Raw genomic sequence first — 19,722 nt, 5'->3', positions numbered from 1 at the left:
TCACTCAGGACGAGTTTCACATTCATAAATAAACAGCTCTTATCAAATTACAGGGATTTAAAAAGACATTGCGGGTCTTTACCTGGAAAGGATTCACCTCCACAGGATTGACGAAAGGGTTGCTGTCGAAGCCCGACATATTTTTATTATTATTTTAAATAAATTTCCTCTTCAGGTATGAACAGGTGTGAGCGACTGACTTATGTCGCATACCTGCCTTCGCCAGTTCCTTGGCAACGGAGTGCGCATGCGCGCTACAGTCAGCGCCGACAGCATCCGCGCACAGCGACATCACGTGACGTGACGTGACGTAACGTGGTGACGTGTCTGTTTCCGGTCTGGTTTCTCAGGTTAGGCAGGGGCAAAAACCTCAGCGCCTCATGGTCCACTCTCTGACACCTGTCTCGTTAAACATGCCCTGAAATGCTACTGAGTAAATAATCAGTCATTCAGTGTGAAAAAAAATAGACAGGGACATATAAATATACAATATTTAACAAAGAATCTCATCTCATCTCATTATCTCTAACCGCTTTATCCTGTTCTACAGGGTTGCAGGCAAGCTGGAGCCTATCCCAGCTGACTACGGGCGAAAGGCGGGGTACACCCTGGACAAGTCGCCAGGTCATTACAGGGCTGACACATAGACACAGACAACCATTCACACTCACATTCACACCTACGGTCAATTTAGAGTCACCAGTTAACCTAACCTGCATGTCTTTGGACTGTGGGGGAAACCGGAGCACCCGGAGGAAACCCACGCGGACACGGGGAGAACATGCAAACTCCGCACAGAAAGGCCCTCGCCGGCCACGGGGCTCGAACCCGGACCTTCTTGCTGTGAGGCGACAGCGCTAACCACTACGCCACCGTGCTGCCCCCTCTATCCAACATCTCATCTCATTATCTGTAGCCGCTTTATCCTTCTACAGGGTCGCAGGCAAGCTGGAGCCTATCCCAGCTGACTACGGGCGAAAGGCGGGGTACACCCTGGACAAGTCGCCAGGTCATCACAGGGCTGACACATAGACACAGACAACCATTCACACTCACATTCACACCTACGGTCAATTTAGAGTCACCAGTTAACCTAACCTGCATGTCTTTGGACTGTGGGGGAAACCGGAGCACCCGGAGGAAACCCACGCGGACACGGGGAGAACATGCAAACTCCGCACAGAAAGGCCCTCGCCAGCCACGGGGCTCAAACCCGGACCTTCTTGCTGTGAGGCGACAGCGCTAACCACTACACCACCATGCTGCCCCCTCTATCCAACATGATTGACATAAAAATAAAAAAAGGTTAAAGTGCCATTCCACCATTGGATGTGTTCTTTGGCATAAAATACAATATATTTTATGACAACATGACTAGACAGAGAAATCTTTTAGCTTCAAAATGATATATCAAACATAATTTTTTGACAACGACAAGTATATTAATTTTGCGACCAAAGTCACCTACCCTTTTAATTTCCGCGCGGTAGTGAAACGTGATGTCATCGGCAGGTTCCCCTTCTCGTGTACCACGTCACGTGTGACGTGGCACAGATTATCAGCAATGGCGGATAGAACGCGATTTCCACTTGTCGATTGCTGTGCCGATATTCACCATCGACCGTCTCCTTTGGGCATCACTTGCTATTTTCCTTCGCTTCTTTTCCGAAGCTGACAATCGCGTTCTATCCGCCATTGCTGATAATCTGTGCCACGTCACACGTGACGTGGTACACAAGAAGGGGAACCTGCCGATGACATCACGTTTCACTACCGCGCGGAAATTAAAAGGGTAGGTGACTTTGGTCGCAAAATTAATATACTTGTCGTTGTCAAAAAATTATGTTTGATATATCATTTTGAAGCTAAAAGATTTCTCTGTCTAGTCATGTTGTCATAAAATATATTGTATTTTATGCCAAAAAAATACATCCAGTGGTGGAATGGCACTTTAAGCTTTGGCCGACATTTTATTAACTCATTGAGGTTTGGAAAACTGGTAGTCAGGGAGCATACAGTGGTGCTTGAAAGTTTGTGAACCCTTTAGAATTGTCTACATTTCTGCATAAATATGACCGGAAACAACATTAGATTTTCACACAAGTCCGAAAAGGAGATAAAGAGAACCCAGTTAAACAAATGAGACAAAAAAAATATACTTGATCATTTATTTATTTATTTATTGAGGAAAATGATCTAATATTACATATCTGTCAGTTGCAAAAGTATGTGAACCTCTAGGATTAGAGTCAGGTGTTTTCAATCAATGGGATGACAATCAGGTGTGAGTGGGGACCCTGTTTCATTTAAAGAACAGGGATCTATCAAAGTCTGATCTTCACAACACATTTGTGGAAGTGTATCATGGCACGAACAAAGGAGATTTCTGAGGACCTCAGAAAAAGCGTTGTTGATGCTCATCGGGCTGGAAAAGGTTACAAAACCATCTCTAAAGAGTTTGGACTCCACCAATCCACAGTCAGACAGATTGTGTACAAATGGAGGAACTTCAAGACCATTGTTACCCTCCCCAGGAGTGGTTGACCAGCAAAGATCACTCCAAGAGCAAGGCGTGTAATAGTCGGCGAGGTCACAAAGGACCCCAGGGCAACTTCTAAGCAACTGAAGGCCTCTCTCACATTGGCTAATGTTAATGTTCATGAGTCCACCATCAGGAGAACACTGAACAACAATGATGTGCATGGCAGGGCTGCAAGGAGAAAGCCACTGCTCTCCATAAAGAACATTGCTGCTCATCTGCAGTTTGCTAAAGATCGCATGGACAAGCCAGAAGGCTATTGGAAAAATGTTTTGTGGACAGATGAAACCAAAATAGAACTTTTTGCTTTAAATGAGAAGTGTTATGTTTGGAGAAAGAAAAATCCTGCATTCCAGCATAAGAACCTTATCCCATTTGTGAAACATGGTGGTGGTAGTATCATGGTTTGGGCCTGTTTTGCTGCATCTGGGCCAGGACGGCTTGCCATCACTGATGGAACAATGAATTCTCAATTATACCAGCAAATTTGAAAGGAAAATGTCAGGACATCTGTCCATGAACTGAATCTCAAGAGAAGGTGGGCCATGCAGCAAGACAATGACCCTAAGCACACAAGTCGTTCTACCAAATAATGGTTAAAGAAGAATAAAGTTAATGTTTTGGAATGGCCAAGTCAAAGTCCTGACCTTAATCCAATCCAAATGTTGTGGAAGGACCTGAAGCGAGCAGTTCATGTGAGGAAACCCACCAACATCCCAGAGTTGAAGCTGTTCTGTATGGAGGAACGGGCTAAAATTCCTCCAAGCCGGTGTGCAGGACTGATCAACAGTTACCGGAAACGTTTAGTTGCAGTTATTGCTGCACAAGGGGGTCACACCAGATACTGAAAGCAAAGGTTCACATACTTTTACCACTCACAGATATGTAATATTGGATAATTTTCCTCAATAAATAAATGACCAAGTATATTTTTGTCGCATTTGTTTAATTGGGTTCTCTTTATTTTTAGGACTTGTGTGAAAATCTGATGTTTTAGGTCATATTTATGCAGAAACAAATTTAAAGGGTTCACAAACTTTCAAGCACCACTGTATGTAACCTACTGTGCAAAATTTGCCAAGTCTGGTTTCTCAGTATTAACCCTTTATTTCCATCCCAAACAAATAATTTTTACTTGTTGTAATGTCAGCAATCACCATTTTCAATGAAAAAAGGAAATGCTAAATATCGCATGTAAAAAAAAAATCCGTATCACATCTGTTTTTTAAATGACCTGTTTACTAACTTTATTTGAATAGAAATCGTATTTTTACATGATATCAAGTTTAAAATGAGACATTTAAGTACACAGAACATTAAAAAAGCCAGAATATTTATAGCTTATCTACATTCCAGAACTCAGCTCACAATCTCTCATTTCAGAAATTTCTGTGATACATTTATTACTAAGCTGCTAGCAATTTCTGGGTTTTTTTTATGTTCAAACTACAACCCCGATTCCAAAAAAGTTGGGACAAAGTACAAATTGTTAATAAAAACGGAATACAATGATGTGGAAGTTTCAAAATTCCATATTTTATTCAGAATAGAACATAGATGACATATCAAATGTTTAAACTGAGAAAATGTATCATTTAAAGAGAAAAATTAGGTGATTTTAAATTTCATGACAACAACACATCTCAACAAAGTTGGTACAAGGCCATGTTTACCACTGTGAGACATCCCCTTTTCTCTTTACAACAGTCTGTAAACTTCTGGGGACTGAGGAGACAAGTTGCTCAAGTTTAGGGATAGGAATGTTAACCCATTCTTGTCTAATGTAGGATTCTAGTTGCTCAACTGTCTTAGGTCTTTTTTGTTGTATCTTCCGTTTTATGATGCGCCAAATGTTTTCTATGGGTGAAAGATCTGGACTGCAGGCTGGCCAGTTCAGTACCCGGACCCTTCTTCTATGCAGCCATGATGCTGTAATTGATGCAGTATGTGGTTTGGCATTGTCATGTTGGAAAATGCAAGGTCTTCCCTGAAAGAGACGTCGTCTGGATGGGAGCATATGTTGCTCTAGAACCTGGATATACCTTTCAGCATTGATGGTGTCTTTCCAGATGTGTAAGCTGCCCATGCCACACGCACTAATGCAACCCCATACCATCAGAGATGCAGGCTTCTGAACTGAGCGCTGATAACAACTTGGGTCGTCCTTCTCCTCTTTAGTCCGAATGACACGGCGTCCCTGATTTCCATAAAGAACTTCAAATTTTGATTCGTCTGACCACAGAACAGTTTTCCACTTTGCCACAGTCCATTTTAAATGAGCCTTGGCCCAGAGAAGACGTCTGCGCTTCTGGATCATGTTTAGATACGGCTTCTTCTTTGAACTATAGAGTTTTAGCTGGTAACGGCGGATGGCACGGTGAATTGTGTTCACAGATAATGTTCTCTGGAAATATTCCTGAGCCCATTTTGTGATTTCCAATACAGAAGCATGCCTGTATGTGTAAGGGCCCGAAGATCACGGGCACCCAGTATGGTTTTCCGGCCTTGACCCTTACACACAGAGATTCTTCCAGATTCTCTGAATCTTTTGATGATATTATGCACTGTAGATGATGATGATATGTTCAAACTCTGCAATTTTACACTGTCGAACTCCTTTCTGATATTGCTCCACTATTTGTCGGCACAGAATTAGGGGGATTGGTGATCCTCTTCCCATCTTTACTTTTGAGAGCCGCTGACACTCCAAGATGCTCTTTTTATACCCAGTCATGTTAATGACCTATTGCCAATTGACCTAATGAGTTGCAATTTGGTCCTCCAGCTGTTCCTTTTTTGTACCTTTAACTTTTCCAGCCTCTTATTGCCCCTGTCCCAACTTTTTTGAGATGTGTTGCAGTCATGAAATTTCAAATGAGCCAATATTTGGCAGAAAATTTCAAAATGTCTCACTTCCGACATTTGATATGTTGTCTCTGTCCTATTGTGAATACAATTCCAGGTTTTGAGATATGTAAATTATTGCATTCCATTTTTATTTACAATTTGTACTTTGTCCCAACTTTTTTGGAGTCGGGGTTGTATATGACATGTGCAGGTTTCAAATTTATATCTGAACTTGTATATTATTACCAAATTTTGTAAAGTAGCCTCTAAATATAAACAAATATCACTTGGCTAAGGCTTCTTGTCCAGAAAACTTGTTTGTGCTTTGATGTGCCTCCCATCAGTCATCTTATACTCTACTGATCACTTTAGGTCCTGGATTACCAGCTTCATTGCGTGGACATGGGCAGGAACGAGCTCAAGGAGTTACAGCTTAGAGTAGGTAATTTATCTTAAGCATTTTTTTTGAACGAATACCTCAAAACGTTCAGTCAATCCATCCATCCATTATCTGTAGCCACTTTATCCTGTTCTACAGGGTCGCAGGCAAGCTGGAGCCTATCCCAGCTGACTACGGGTGAAAGGCGGGGTACACCCTGGACAAGTCGCCAGGTCATCACAGGGCTGACACATAGACACAGACACCCATTCACACTCACACCTACGCTCAATTTAGAGTCACCAGTTAACCTAACCTGCACGTCTTTGGACTGTGGGGGAAACCGGAGCACCCGGAGGAAACCCACACAGACGCGGGGAGAACATGCAAACTCCACACGGAAAGGCCCTCGTCGGCCACTGGGCTCGAACCCGGACCTTCTTGCTGTGAGGCAACAGTGCTAACCACTACACCACCGTGCCGCCCCGTTCAGTCAATAAAAAGAAAATCAAATCAATCTGTCGCAGTTACAGGGCTGTAAAAACCTGTCCGGTCATTTCAGTCTGATTGAAATGATTGGATGGCCTACCTGATCACATTCTGCCCATGCATGAATGGCAGTGCATGCGATCGAGTCTTCCAGAATGCTCGGCAGCGATATTGCTAAAGCTAGTGAGCTAGTCAACAGCGGTGAGTGCTGAATACCCACTTTTTTGTTTACATTCATTATGATAAGTGTTTGACACGTGAATGAGATATGAAGCTGTTGGATATGAGGACACGTTACCGTCCTCCCCGCCCAATGTTCATCCTCACCACGAGCACTAATCAGGCAGTGCGCATTCATGTGATTTGGAGCAGTGACTTTCAAGGGAGGACTGAAGGCAGCAGGTGGGATTTTTCAGTTGGATACTTTCAAAATCCAGCTTACTCTTGCTGGCTTCTCCAACATCCAAAATCACCTACCCCAGCTTTAAAATAAATTTCAGAATGTTGAACCTGCCAAGAGGCGGCACGGTGGTGTAGTGGTTAGCACTGTTGCCTCACAGCAAGAAGGTCCTGGGTGTGAGCCCAGCGGCCGGCAAGGGCCTCCGTGGGTTTCCTCCAGGTGCTCCAGTTTCCCCTACAGTCCAAAGACATGCAGGTTAGGCTAATTGTTGGCTCTAAATTAACTGTGAATGGTTGTGTCTCTGTGTCAGCCGTGCAGTGACCTGGCGACTTGTCCAGGGTGTACCCCGCCTCTCGCCCATAGTCAGCTGGGATAGGATCCAGCTTGCCTGCGACCCTGTAGAACAGCGTAAGCAGCTACAGATAATGGATGGATGGGTGGATGAACCTGCCCAAACCATCTCCGGACACGAGAGGAAAACCAATCTTAAGCTAATGCACCTTGAAAATGTTCTTTCTGTATCAAAATTTATATCAACATATGCATAAATTCTACATTATCGAAAGTACATTGTAACTAAAACTACTACTAAAAAAATGTAAGATTTTTTAAAGGACTGAATAATAAATCCACAGTGACCATTTAAAAAAAAAAGTGCACCCCTCAACTTTTACAGCTTTCATTTTAATGAGCTGGGGAAAATCCTCTTACAACCATTGACATTTTCTAGTGTGGTAAGAAACAGTTCTTTAAATGCACTTTATACACATGCCTGCATAACAGAACCAAAACCCACTGCCGAGGCAGGACTGTACACTGCACTCAGTGCAACCCACAGTGAAAGATCAGAAGTTCAAACACTCTACAAGATAATACGCTTTAACACAATGCGACTTTTTTTTTTTTTTTTAAACCTGTGTGTAAATGTGAAAAACAGACTTTCTTCAGTGATCAGCATGAGCCTTTTGCCTGAATACCACAATGTCAAATGACAAACTGATAGAAATGTTCAGGTAGAAGAGGGAAGGGAAGAAGAGGGATGTGAGAGATGTTTCTCTGCCAGTAGAGTTTAGCAGACAACACCTTAGGTTGCATGGACTTACTCCCATTGAGGTGTGTCGTGTTGATAATATGATAGTTACACGGTAACAGATTGTAATCAGAATTTTACAGCTGGCATTTGATAAAGACAGCAGATTCTTCGAGAACAATACTGCAATTATAATCAAAATCTGTAACATTAATGGAAGAGAATGGTGAGCATCAGTTTGTCTTCATGTAGGGGACTAAACGGTGTGCGCTCAAGAGAAGGAACGGAGCGTTTGAGTACTGGCCGGCTTCGGCAAACGCTACACAGGCGACTTCAGTAACATGATCAGTGATTTGAGCAAACAAACAGTCACATGGTGTACGTGTTTGGCATGTATTAAATGCTTTAGTCAACAATCAGATGAGGCGGATGTGTTAAAAAAAAAAAAAAAAAAAGAGAAAAACAACAAAAACTAACAAAAAAAAAACCAGTAGGACAACAGAACGGATGGATGGCTGTTAAAAGGTTACTGATACAGTAGGCTGTGATTTTTTAAACAGCTGTGATCCTCGGGCATTAAAACACCAACTGGCTTGGTCCCTTCATAGCCAAGATTCCTGTCCAATCAAAAACAAAAAGCAGCAAAAAACAAGGCAAAGTGGTTTTCACATTACACACACACACACACACACACACACACAGTCTCATCACTTTCCAAAGTGTTCATAACAAGCAAAATGATAAATATAAGAATTTAACAACCCAGAAAATTACTGGTGTTCCAGCTTTGTACATTTCATGTCATATAATATATTTATAGAGAGATTTATATATATATTTATATATATACCATGTAATTAAAATTTATTAAATAGGCCGGGGAGTGAAATACGTACATATAATTATAGCGCACGCTGCTTAACATGGTTATAAAGTGTAAACTTCAAAAGCAGCCAATGGTTTAGCTTGAGTTCATGGAGTCCGCACTATGAATGGCCTTGTCTCCTGGCTGAGGAAAGCCGCCTGCAGCCGAACAATCAATTTTTTTTTTTTTCCGATCACATTATCTTTCCATATTCATTTCTAATCTGTGACCCCAAAACAGAAACAGTCGGTTTGGGATCCGACCCTTTTTGCCAGTGGAGCTTCACCAACGTGCTTTTTCTGCCTCTGTTTCCATGGCACTTAGGGACTGTTCTGCTGGCGCCGAGGACAGCTGAGGAATGAGCTAATGAGGGAAGACGAGCAGCTACGTCAGACCATGAACTCGTTTTTTCCGTATAACACTAGCTGCTGTGCTTGAAGGTCCGGGTCTCTGTTGTGTCCCTGGTCCTCTGGGGGTCTCTGGGGAGGGTACTTGGCATTGCGCAGCTTCCGCTTGCTCTTTTCAGGGTTGAAAGTGCCTCGGCTGCTGAAGTGGGGCCTCTCGTCGCCGTCCTGCTCGGCTGTGTCTTGGGTGGACAAAGGCAATTTGGATCGGAGATGGAAGCGGCGGGACGGAGCAGAAGAGTGTGCGCAGGATGAAGAGACGGAGGACACGGTAGAGCAGGAGTCCACAGAGTCGAGCGAATCAGGTTGTCTCTGTAGCGTGCGCCTGATTTTCCCCTGGGATTTCTTGGGCCGGGTGGCAGCTAACGTTGGGCTTTTTTCTGAAGGGCAGAGGACAATAATGTGGTCATGAATATATTTTAAGAAATAATAAAAACAGTCAGACTAGGGTTGTTTTTAAACTACGAGTGCTCAAGCTAGACCCATTTCCTCTATCTATCTATTAAAAAAAAAAAAAAAAAAAAAAGACATGAAGCCTCAATACAATGGGATTTATCATGGACTTAAATACATTCAGAGAGATCAGGTTTTGGAGTTTGAGCTCTGACTGCAAATTATTCCATGTAGTTGGAGCAGAAAACCTCAAAGCTTTTTCCCCCATTTCTGTTCTAACCCTAGGAACAGTAAAATGTAAAAAGTCCAAAGAACGAAGACTGTAGGCTCTATTATTCAGGATTAAAAAAGAGATGATAAATAAGATGGAATCATCAAGGATAGCCTTGTAGATAAAGACATACCAATGGCTGAGCCAGTGCACATATAAAGATGGCCAATTTACTTTAGTGTATAAGACACAGTGATGAGTTAGAGCTCCACAGTTTATGATAAACCTCAGAGCGCCATGATACACACTATCCAGCACGTGGAGGCATTCATATATAAACACATCACCATAATCGATTATCGGAAAAAAAAGGTCAGATCCACCAGTTTCCATTTCACCCCAGAGGAAAAACAAAAGACTTATTTTGAAAATAAAATCCAAGTAAAACCTTCAGCTTCTTAGTAGTAAACAGAACATGTGCCTTAAAGGAACAGTCCACCGTATTTCCATAATGAAATATGCTCTTATCTGAATTGAGACGAGCTGCTCCATACCTATCCGAGCTTTGCGCGACCTCCCAGTCAGTCAGACGCGCTGTCACTCCTGTTAGCAATGTAGCTAGGCTCAGTATGGCCAATGGTATTTTTGGGGCTGTAGTTAGATGCGACCAAACTCTTCCGCGTTTTTCCTGTTTACATAGGTTTATATGACCAGTGATATGAAACAAGTTCAGTTACACAAATTGAAACGTAGCGATTTTCTATACTATGGAAAGTCCGCACTATAATGACAGGCGTACTAACACCTTCTGCGCGCTTCGACAGCGCATTGATACGGAGCTCAGATATCAATGCGCTGCCGAAGCGCGCAGAAGGTGTTAGTACGCCGGTCATTATAGTGCGGACTTTCCATAGCATAGAAAATCGCTACGTTTCAATTTGTGTAACTGAACTTGTTTCATATCACTGGTCATATAAACCTATGTAAACAGGAAAAACGCAGAAGAGTTTGGTCGCATCTAACTACAGCCCCAAAAAATACCGTTGGCTATACTGAGCCTAGCTACATTGCTAACAGGAGTGACAGCGCGTCTGACTGACTGGGAGGTCGCGCAAAGCTCGGATAGGTACGGAGCAGCTTGTCTCAATTCAGATAAGAGCCTATTTCATTATGGAAATACGGTGGACTGTTCCTTTAAAAGACAAATGGTCATTAGGGCTGTAACGATACACCCAACTCACGATTCGAATCGCATCGCATCGCGATTTTTGACCCACGATTCGATACGCCCACGATTTTTTTTTAAATGTTTTTTTAAAAGTAGTAAATTTGACTTATTAACATTTACTTACTTACATTAACTATTTAATAACAAATAATTCAGACCACTGCAGAGAATGAGTAATATGTATGCAAAAATGAACAAATGTATATGCAAAGATTGTTTTATTTCTCAAAATAATACTGTTGAGCCGGAAGCTCTGTTTTTTTCGGTTCTGAAAAAGTCATTTTTCCAAATCGTGTAAATCCGTTAAGATTTTTTTTGGGGGGGTGGCTCTCTCACTGTCTCACTCTCATAGGGCCAATGATTTTCTGTGATCGCGGAAAACAGATGGAAATTACGGAATTTTTATGGTGAAACATTGCTCGCGTGTCAAAATGTAACTGCCGCAGAAGGCTTCCGCCCAAGCAGACATGCCTTCAGTGTTGCCAGATATTGCTAACGTTTTCCACCCCAAAATATGTTCAAAACCAGCCAAAAAGCACCTAAACCTGCCCAATCTGGCAACACTGCATGCCTTTCCGGTCAAGTGATTGTGATTGGCTTGTGGCACACCCAGCCAGCCAATGAGCTGCTTGTTTACAGATTCGCTCCCCGCGTCGCAACCAGAATGGCGACCGCTTAAAAGAAATGAATGCTCTGCCAGTGGCGAGTGTGGACGTTGCGTGACTCACAGAAGATTGTCGCAGGTCGGCGAAAAAACGACTTACTAATAGATATAAAAAAATAAAAGTAATTTAAGTAAGTTTAAAATGTAATTTAAATAAAAAGTAAAGTATTCATAAATTGAAGTTTGGAAGCGCCTCTGTTTTTGGGCTGAGGAGAAGTTTGAAAGGGTGTACCGCGATTCTGCCTTTTTGTATCGCGATACGGATCGTGGCTCTGCATATCGCGATTTCGATATGCATATCGTTACAGCCCTAATGGTCATCAATCAAGAACCCCAGATATTTAAAAGTAGATACAAGTTCAGTTTGTTGACCATTACTGGTGACAATAACAAACTGATTTGACCTTGCCGATTTTGAATTAATGAAAAACAAGTTTTGTTTTATCAGCATTTAGAACAAGTTGCAATTGGCAGAGTTGTTCTTGCACTCTATGCAATGCATTCTGCATATACAGTATGCCAACACTTCTACGGCCGGGGGTGCAAAACAATACATGACTGTCATCAGCATAAAAACGAAAGGCTGCATTTGGAATACTCACTCCAATATTGTTTATATACAAGGTAAATAACAAAAGGGCCTAATACTGAGCCTTGTGGCACCCCCTTGTGGACAAACTGAACCTCAGAGGAAACCACTTTTAACTGGACAGCCTGGGTTCTGTCTTTAAGATGGTTTGCAAACCATCCAACTGCATGTACAGAAAACCCAACTGCTGTAAGACGTTCAGTCAAAATGTTATGGTCCACGGTATCAAAAGCCTTAAATTCTATAAAAAGAGAAAGACAGCACTGTTTATTATCTAAGGCTTCTGTAATATATCATTTATAACCTTCAAGAAGAAGAAACCTGTCACATGCACACTTCAAGCACAGTGAAATTCATCCTCTGCACTTGACCCATCTGAAGCAGTGAACACACACCCAGAGCAGTGGGCAGCCACACTAGAGCACCCGGGGAGCAGTCAGGGGTTCGGTACCTTGCTCAAGGGCACTTCAGCCAAAGGCCGCCCCACGTTAACTTAACTGCACGTCTTTGGACTGTGGAGGAAACCGGAGCACCCGGAGGAAACCCACGCAGACACGGGGTGAACATGCAAACTCCACACAGAAAGGCCATCGCCGGCTGCTGGGTTTGAACCCGGAACCTTCTTGCTGTGAGACGACCGTGCTAACCACTACACCACCGTGCCCGCTTCAAGGTTGCAGTAATAGTGCTATGTTTTTTGTGAAATCCTGACTGGAAAATCGATAAAATAGAATTAATTGCTAGGTATTCTTTTCCTTGTTGACCGACAAGGAATTCAAGTACCTTAGTCGGAACAGACAGTTTAGAAATAGGCCTGTAATTAAGATAGTTGGATCTCCTCCTTTCAAGAGGAGGATAACAAACGCAGATTTCCAGACTTTGGGAATTGCATTGGTCAACAAACTAAGATTAAAAATCTAACACTATATACAGCAAAGCATGGAAGGTCATCTGCACTATGTCCTATAATATTCCACTGAATATTCTTAAGCTACCATTTTATTTCGACACAATAAAATCTATATACATTTAAAAATATGAAACTAAATTATGCCATAAATAACATTTATCTTGAGCTGATTTCATGTTTCATAGGAAGCATGTTTTCAGAAACCTACATTAGGCTGCGTTCACACTCCCCCCGACTGCCACCATGTATTACATACAGACAGGTGAAAAATGATTTTATTTTATATATATATTTTTAAACAGCCTCATTGTCAATTGGTCTGGCTTTAAAAATAAATAAATACATAAAAACCAACCACCACCCACCCCACAGTCTTTCTAGTACAACCCCATTTCCAAAAAAGTTGGGACACTGTAAAACAAAGACAATGAAGATTTGCAAATCATGGAAACCCCATATTTCATTCAAAATGGTACAGAGACATCATCAGCTGTTGAAACTGAGAAATTTTATTTTATTTTTTTTTTTAAATATGCGCTCATTTTGAATTTAAATGTCAGCAACATGTTTCAGAAAAGTTGGGACAGGGGCAACAAAAGACTGAAAAAGTTGTGCAACGTGGAAAAAATAAACTAATTTGGTTAATTGGCAACAGGTCAGTAACATGACTGGGTATAAAAACAGCATCCCAGAGTCTCTCAGAAGTAAAGATAGGGAGGGGTTCATTGCTCTGTGAAAGACTGCGTGGGCAAACATGGGTGGCTTGTACATCTGGGAAGGCATCATTAATGCTGAAATGATATGCACAGGTTTTGGAACAACGTATTGCCATCCTGATGACATCTTTTTCAAGGAAGTCCTTGTTTATTTCAGCAAGACAATGACGAACCACATTCTACATGCATTACAACCAGGGTTTTTTCTCGAAAAATTTAGTACGAGGGTGCTCACCATGGCGAGGGAGCGGGGGGGGGGGGGGGGGGGGGGGGGGGGGGGAGCCTTTGAAAAACTGAGGCTACAATGGGACATTCTGAGGCTATCTGACAGGGAAATTGTAACAAATTGTCAACATTGAAAAAGAAAAGTAATCTTCTTCTGCCCCGGACAGTCTTTGGCTTTCTTCCGTTTCGTGCCACGGGATGACATCTTTAAATGCCCAAGTCTCAACAAAAACAACTCGCGAACTACTTCTGTCAAAAGCTCCCGCGCCGGTGGGTGAAAGGTCATTCAGTCTCGAGAAATCTCGCTCTACAAGTCAGCTGACCTTGTATGTAACCCATGTCAAATCTCGCGAAAGCAGCCGTGACAAGTAAACATGGCGCCTCAGTCTGGAAAACGCCAATTCGGATTGTTTTTGCACCGTCTGGCGGTGTATCTACTATGATTGGAATATTTTTGGAGCAATTATAACGTATTTGATGATCAGACACATTGTCACGTGGTGTTGCTGGGATGTTTTCATGGAGAAAAGATCCTTTTGAGAAAGATTGCATGTTGTGCAGTAGCATACAAGTGCATGGCCTAAGTGTGACTTGGGGTTCAATCGGCATTTCAGTAAGGGGGCGCACTCCGAGAGTAAGAGGGCGCAGCGCCCCTGTTCCCCGGTTTAGATGAAAGCCTGACAACTGCATGCCTCTGTAATAAGAGAGTCTGAGTGCTAAACTGGCCTGCTGCAGTCCAGTCCCATCTCCCATTGAAAACATTTGGTGCATCATGAAACCTAAAATACTACAAAGGAGACCCTGAACTGTTGAGCAACTGAAATCATGCATCAGGAAAGAATGGGACATTTCTCTTTCCAAACTACAGCAACTGGTCTCCTCAGTTCCCAAAAGTTCACAGAGTGTTGTTAAAAGTACAGGTGATGTGACACGGTGGTAAACACACCCCGTCCCAACTTTTTTGAAACATGTTGCGGACATGAAATTCAAAATTCGCAAATATTAAAAAAAAAAAAAAAAAAAAACTACTCAGTTTCAACATCATCTTTGCACCATTTTGAAAGAAATATAAAGTTTCCAAGATTTGCAAATTATTAAATTGTTTTTATTTCCAGTTTACACAGCGTCCCAACTTTTTTGGAATTGGGGTTGTACACAAATATAAGCAGCTGAATGATGTGCTCAATCAGAGATATGCCAAATGAAATTCGTACTAGCCTGAATCTGGGGTAACTGTGTTGCTATGGTTACAGTGTGCATGTTGCAGAAGTTTTTATTTAGTATACCAGCACAAGACACATGACAGCCAGCATCTAATCGATACCACAATAAAGCTTACCGCAAATGCAACCTCAAGTGAAATGTGATTTTTTTTTAAACCACCTTTGAATCTGCATACATTCAGTTTTGAATACTATTTGAACAATGAAATTCCAACAGCCCTAAATGACACTGAAACATACCTGAGAAATCAGAGATGGCACCTTCAGAATCCATGTTCAGGTTCTCGGAGCTGTCAGCAGTCCCTATAGATGCCTCAGACTCCAAAGTCTCGTCGTCAGACGCTCGAGGCTCCAAGGATAACATCTCATAAGTCAGCTCCTCTCTACACAGAGAGAAATGTTTCAGATTTTCAAATATACCACTGAAAACATTTATCATATCCTCATGACTGCACACTCACTTCTCTTTCTGCAGACTCTCAATCTGTTCTGTCAGCACTCTTTCTTCTTGCTGCATGGCGACATGCTGCTGCTCCGTCACATCGTCATCTCTGAGGGTGTCTTCGTCTCCGCTCTCCTCCGTAACCTCAGGGACAGTGGGTGTGAGAGGACTCACGGGAGGAGATGGTGAGTGATAGCCGAGTTTGCGTGGTCGCCCTTTACCCTGTTGAGCACAACACACACAATTTTGTTAGTTGTCTAGGAGGTATTCAGTCACTGGAGTCATTTTAAATGTCTAGAAGCAGCAAGAAAAGGTCACTGAACTTGTGATTTCAGATATTTTTCCAGTACTGCACTATGAGGTATAGAAGTGCATGACTAATGAATCAAAAGAGATTAATGGAATAGATAAGTGGAAAAAAAAAATTAATAATTCTCCACTTAACCGAAATGTTGCTGAGCTAATGTAGGGATCAAGTAATGGAAATCTCTCTCACCCAACAAAAGAACATATGCATGTTATATGAACATGTATTTAACTTCCTTACTTGTTAGCTATACAAGTCAACTAGCTCCAAGACCCCCCCCCAAAAAAAAAAAAAAAAAAAAAAAAAAAAAAACCCACACACCCCTTAAAATGCCAGGCACCAAAAATTCTCTGGCCAATATACATAAGAGGATATTACACAGTTGTGCAAAGATATGAAGTTTATATTTGAGTGGTGAACATTCATGAGTGAGCAAAGCAAACAAGTGAAAATACAGTTAGGTCCATAAATATTTGGACAGAGACAACATTTTTCTAATTTTGGTTCTGTACATTACCACAATGAATTGTGAGCAAAACAATTCAGATGCAGTTGAAGTTCAGACTTTCAGCTTTAATTCAGCGGGTTGAACAAAATGATTGCATAAAAATGTGAGGAACTAAAGCATTTTTTAAACACAATCCCTTCATTTCAGGGGCTCAAAAGTAATTGGACAAATTAAATAATTGTAAATAAAATGTTCATTTCTAATACTTGGTTGAAAACCCTTTGTTGGCAATGACTGCCTGAAGTCTTGAACTCATGGACATCACCAGACGCTGTGTTTCCTCCTTTTTAATGCTCTGCCAGGCCTTTACTGCAGCGGTTTTCAGTTGCTGTTTGTTTGTGGGCCTTTCTGTCTGAAGTTTAGTCTTTAACAAGTGAAATGCATGCTCAATTGGGTTGAGATCAGGTGACTGACTTGGCCATTCAAGAATATTCCACTTCTTTGCTTTAATAAACTCCTGGGTTGCTTTGGCTTTATGTTTTGGGTCATTGGCCATCTGTATTATGAAACGCCGACCAATCAGTTTGGCTGCATTTAGCTGGATTTGAGCACACAGTACGTCTCTGAATACCTCAGAATTCATCCGGCTGCTTCTGTCCTGCGTCACATCAATAAACACTAGTGACCCAGTGCCACTGGCAGCCATGCATGCCCAAGCCATCACACTGCCTCCGCCGTGTTTTACAGATGATGTGGTATGCTTTGGATGATGAGCTGTACCACGCCTTCGCCATACTTTTTTCTTTCCATCATTCTGGTCGAGGTTGATCTTGGTTTCATCAAAGAATGTTCTTCCAGAACTGTGCTGGCTTTTTTAGATGTTTTTTTTTTTTTAGCAAAGTCCAATCTAGCCTTTTTATTCTTGATGCTTATGAGTGGCTTGCACCGTGCAGTGAACCCTCTGTATTTACTTTCATGCAGTCTTCTCTTTATGGTAGATTTGGATATTGATACGGCTACCTCCTGGAAAGTGTTGTTCACTTGGTTGGCTGTTGTGAAGGGGTTTCTCTTCACCATGGAAATTATTCTGCGATCATCCACCACTGTTGTCTTCTGTGGGCGTCCAGGTCTTTTTGCATTGAGTTCACCAGTGCTTTCTTTCTCAGGATGTACCAAACTGTAGATTTTGCCACTCCTAATATTGTAGCAATTTCTCGGATGGGTTTTTTCTGTTTTCGCAGCTTAAGGATGGCTTGTTTCACCTGCATGGAGAGCTCCTTTGACCGCATGTTTTCTTCACAGCAAAATCTTCCAAATGCAAGCACCACACCTCAAATCAACTCCAGGCCTTTTATCTGCTTAATTGAGAATGACATAATGAAGGAATTGCCCACACCTGCCCATGAAATAGCCTTTGAGTCAAGTGTCCAATTACTTTTGGTCCCTTTAAAAACAGGGTGGCACATGTTAAGGAGCTGAAACTCCTAAACTCTTCATCCAATTTTAATGTGGATACCCTTAAATGAAAGCTGAAAGTCTGGACTTTATGTCCATTAGATAACAATAACTTGAATATGTTTCAGTAAACAGGTAAAAAAAACAAAATTTGTGTCAGTGTCCAAATAGATATGGACCTAACTGTATTTTCAACAACCACACACCAAAAATTATACAATAATATGGACACATCCCCTCCACACACACACACACACACACCAAAACACCCCACACAAATCAATCAAAATAATTATAATTTTGAACTGGTTTGCCATTTTGATAGCACACGACCGTAGGTGTGAATGTGAGTGTGAATGGTTGTCTGTGTGTCAACCCTGTGATGACCTGGCGACTTGTCCAGGGTGTACCCTGCCTTTCGCCCGTAGTCAGCTGGGATAGGCTCCAGCTTGCCTGCGACCCTGTAGAAGGATAAAGTGGCTACAGATGAGATGAGATGAGACGAGACGAGACGTCTATTCAACAGGAAAACCCCAGGAGTTACGTCAGAGTGAAAGATCAGGCTCTTTGGCATGGCAGTCACAGCACATACTGAACCGTAGTGACTGGCACTCCGTCACACCGCCCTCCCCTTCGGGAGGCACACCCATGCGCTTCACGCACACAGGCGTCCCTCACGGATCCCCTAGCCGTACTTCTCCCATGCCAGGGTACCCCACACACTTGTGCTTCACCCATCTCTGGGGTCCCTCGCACAGCACAGGGGTCATCCATCCTGGGGGTCCCTCGTACGGGTCACACACAGGGCACGCCTCCGATGGCCTCAGGGCAAACCATCCCATTTCTGACGCCAACTGTAGCGAAGGGAGAAAGCGGTCACCCCACCCAGCCTTGAACCAAAGTCTACGAGGTGCCAAACCTGCACCCGACCACAATGCTTGGCAGTCAGAGCACATACTCAACCGTAGTGATGGGCACTCCGTCACATTCCCGTGCAGGGATTGGCCAAGGATAGCTCAGTTGACATAATAGTTCCACCACTGATTAAGCAATTTATCTTGTGATGTCAAAAATAAACAAGAGTGCTCGGACAGCACAATATCCCCTGCTGGCAACTATATCTATGCTTTCAGTGCTTAATACACCCTCATGAAATTGTCAAAGTACAAGTTTGGTAATCAAGGGCCATCGCTCTGGTAAAATGCGACTGAATTGAACGAAATTGCAATTTGCGTATGATCAACATAAAACAAAGGATCCGGTCAAGTTTTGTGAAATTCCTCCGAAAATTGCAAGAGGAGTTGATTTCAGAAGGTGAGTACCCTTGCCAGGACGGACAAGCAGACAGCCGGACGTACATTGCCACGACATAATCCCCTTCAGGCCTTTTGGCCAGCGAGGGATAAAAATTGAGAGAGGAGTTGATTTCAGAAGGAAAACACACATGAAATTGTCAAATTATAATTTTGTTCGTCAAGCGCTTTAACTCCGGTAAAACGTGACCGAATTGTACGAAATTACAATATGCGTAGTACCGATGTATAACGATACCTCTTGTCAAGTTTGGTGAAATTCCTCCAAAAATTGCGAGAGGAGTTGATTTCAGGTGGTGTGTACCATGTGTACCCTTTCCTGGGATGGATGGGCATACGGACGGGTGGACATTGCCACAACAATCCCCATTCGAGCCTTTCGACCAGTGGGGGACTAAAAATATGGATACAGGTGTTCGTCATGGTACTATATATCCTGGATATACTATGAACTGATGTCACAATTTCATGCTAAACAGCCAAATCGAGTCACAGCTGTGGCTCTGCAAGCATTTCCATGTGTGTCGACCTACGCATCATGATCATACTGAGCAAGGCAGGCGACAACACGGTACATTGCACATACGCAGGTCAAAGGTCACTTTGATGTAAACAAACATGGCTCCCTCCAGTGGGTTTATGCAG

The 19,722-nt window shown here is 42.4% G+C and overlaps 2 protein-coding genes across 10 annotated transcripts in view; both read right to left on the bottom strand.

Annotated features, from left to right (window-relative positions):
• scamp2l (secretory carrier membrane protein 2, like) overlaps positions 1–251 on the bottom strand; it is a 41,474-nt gene extending 41,223 nt beyond the window's left edge. The window contains exon 1 of the mRNA XM_060940913.1: positions 83–251. Within this exon, the coding sequence (XP_060796896.1) occupies positions 83–139 (57 nt within the window). The 5' untranslated portion in view covers positions 140–251. The remainder of the gene's footprint in view (positions 1–82) is intronic.
• Positions 252–7,319: 7,068 nt separating this feature from the next.
• The window catches only part of myo9aa (myosin IXAa), a 235,602-nt gene continuing 223,199 nt past the window's right edge, over positions 7,320–19,722 (bottom strand). For all 9 annotated transcript variants that reach the window (XM_060940904.1, XM_060940907.1, XM_060940911.1 and 6 more), the window contains 3 exons: positions 15,574–15,776; positions 15,353–15,495; positions 7,320–9,333 (listed from right to left, as the gene is read on the bottom strand). In XM_060940904.1, coding sequence (XP_060796887.1) covers positions 8,939–9,333; positions 15,353–15,495; positions 15,574–15,776 — 741 coding nt within the window. In that variant the 3' untranslated portion in view covers positions 7,320–8,938. The remainder of the gene's footprint in view (positions 9,334–15,352; positions 15,496–15,573; positions 15,777–19,722) is intronic.

The sequence above is a fragment of the Neoarius graeffei genome, chromosome 15, assembly GCF_027579695.1.
Source record: "Neoarius graeffei isolate fNeoGra1 chromosome 15, fNeoGra1.pri, whole genome shotgun sequence".
Lineage (NCBI taxonomy): Eukaryota > Metazoa > Chordata > Actinopteri > Siluriformes > Ariidae > Neoarius > Neoarius graeffei.
This window is presented reverse-complemented; position numbering and strand designations above follow the sequence as displayed.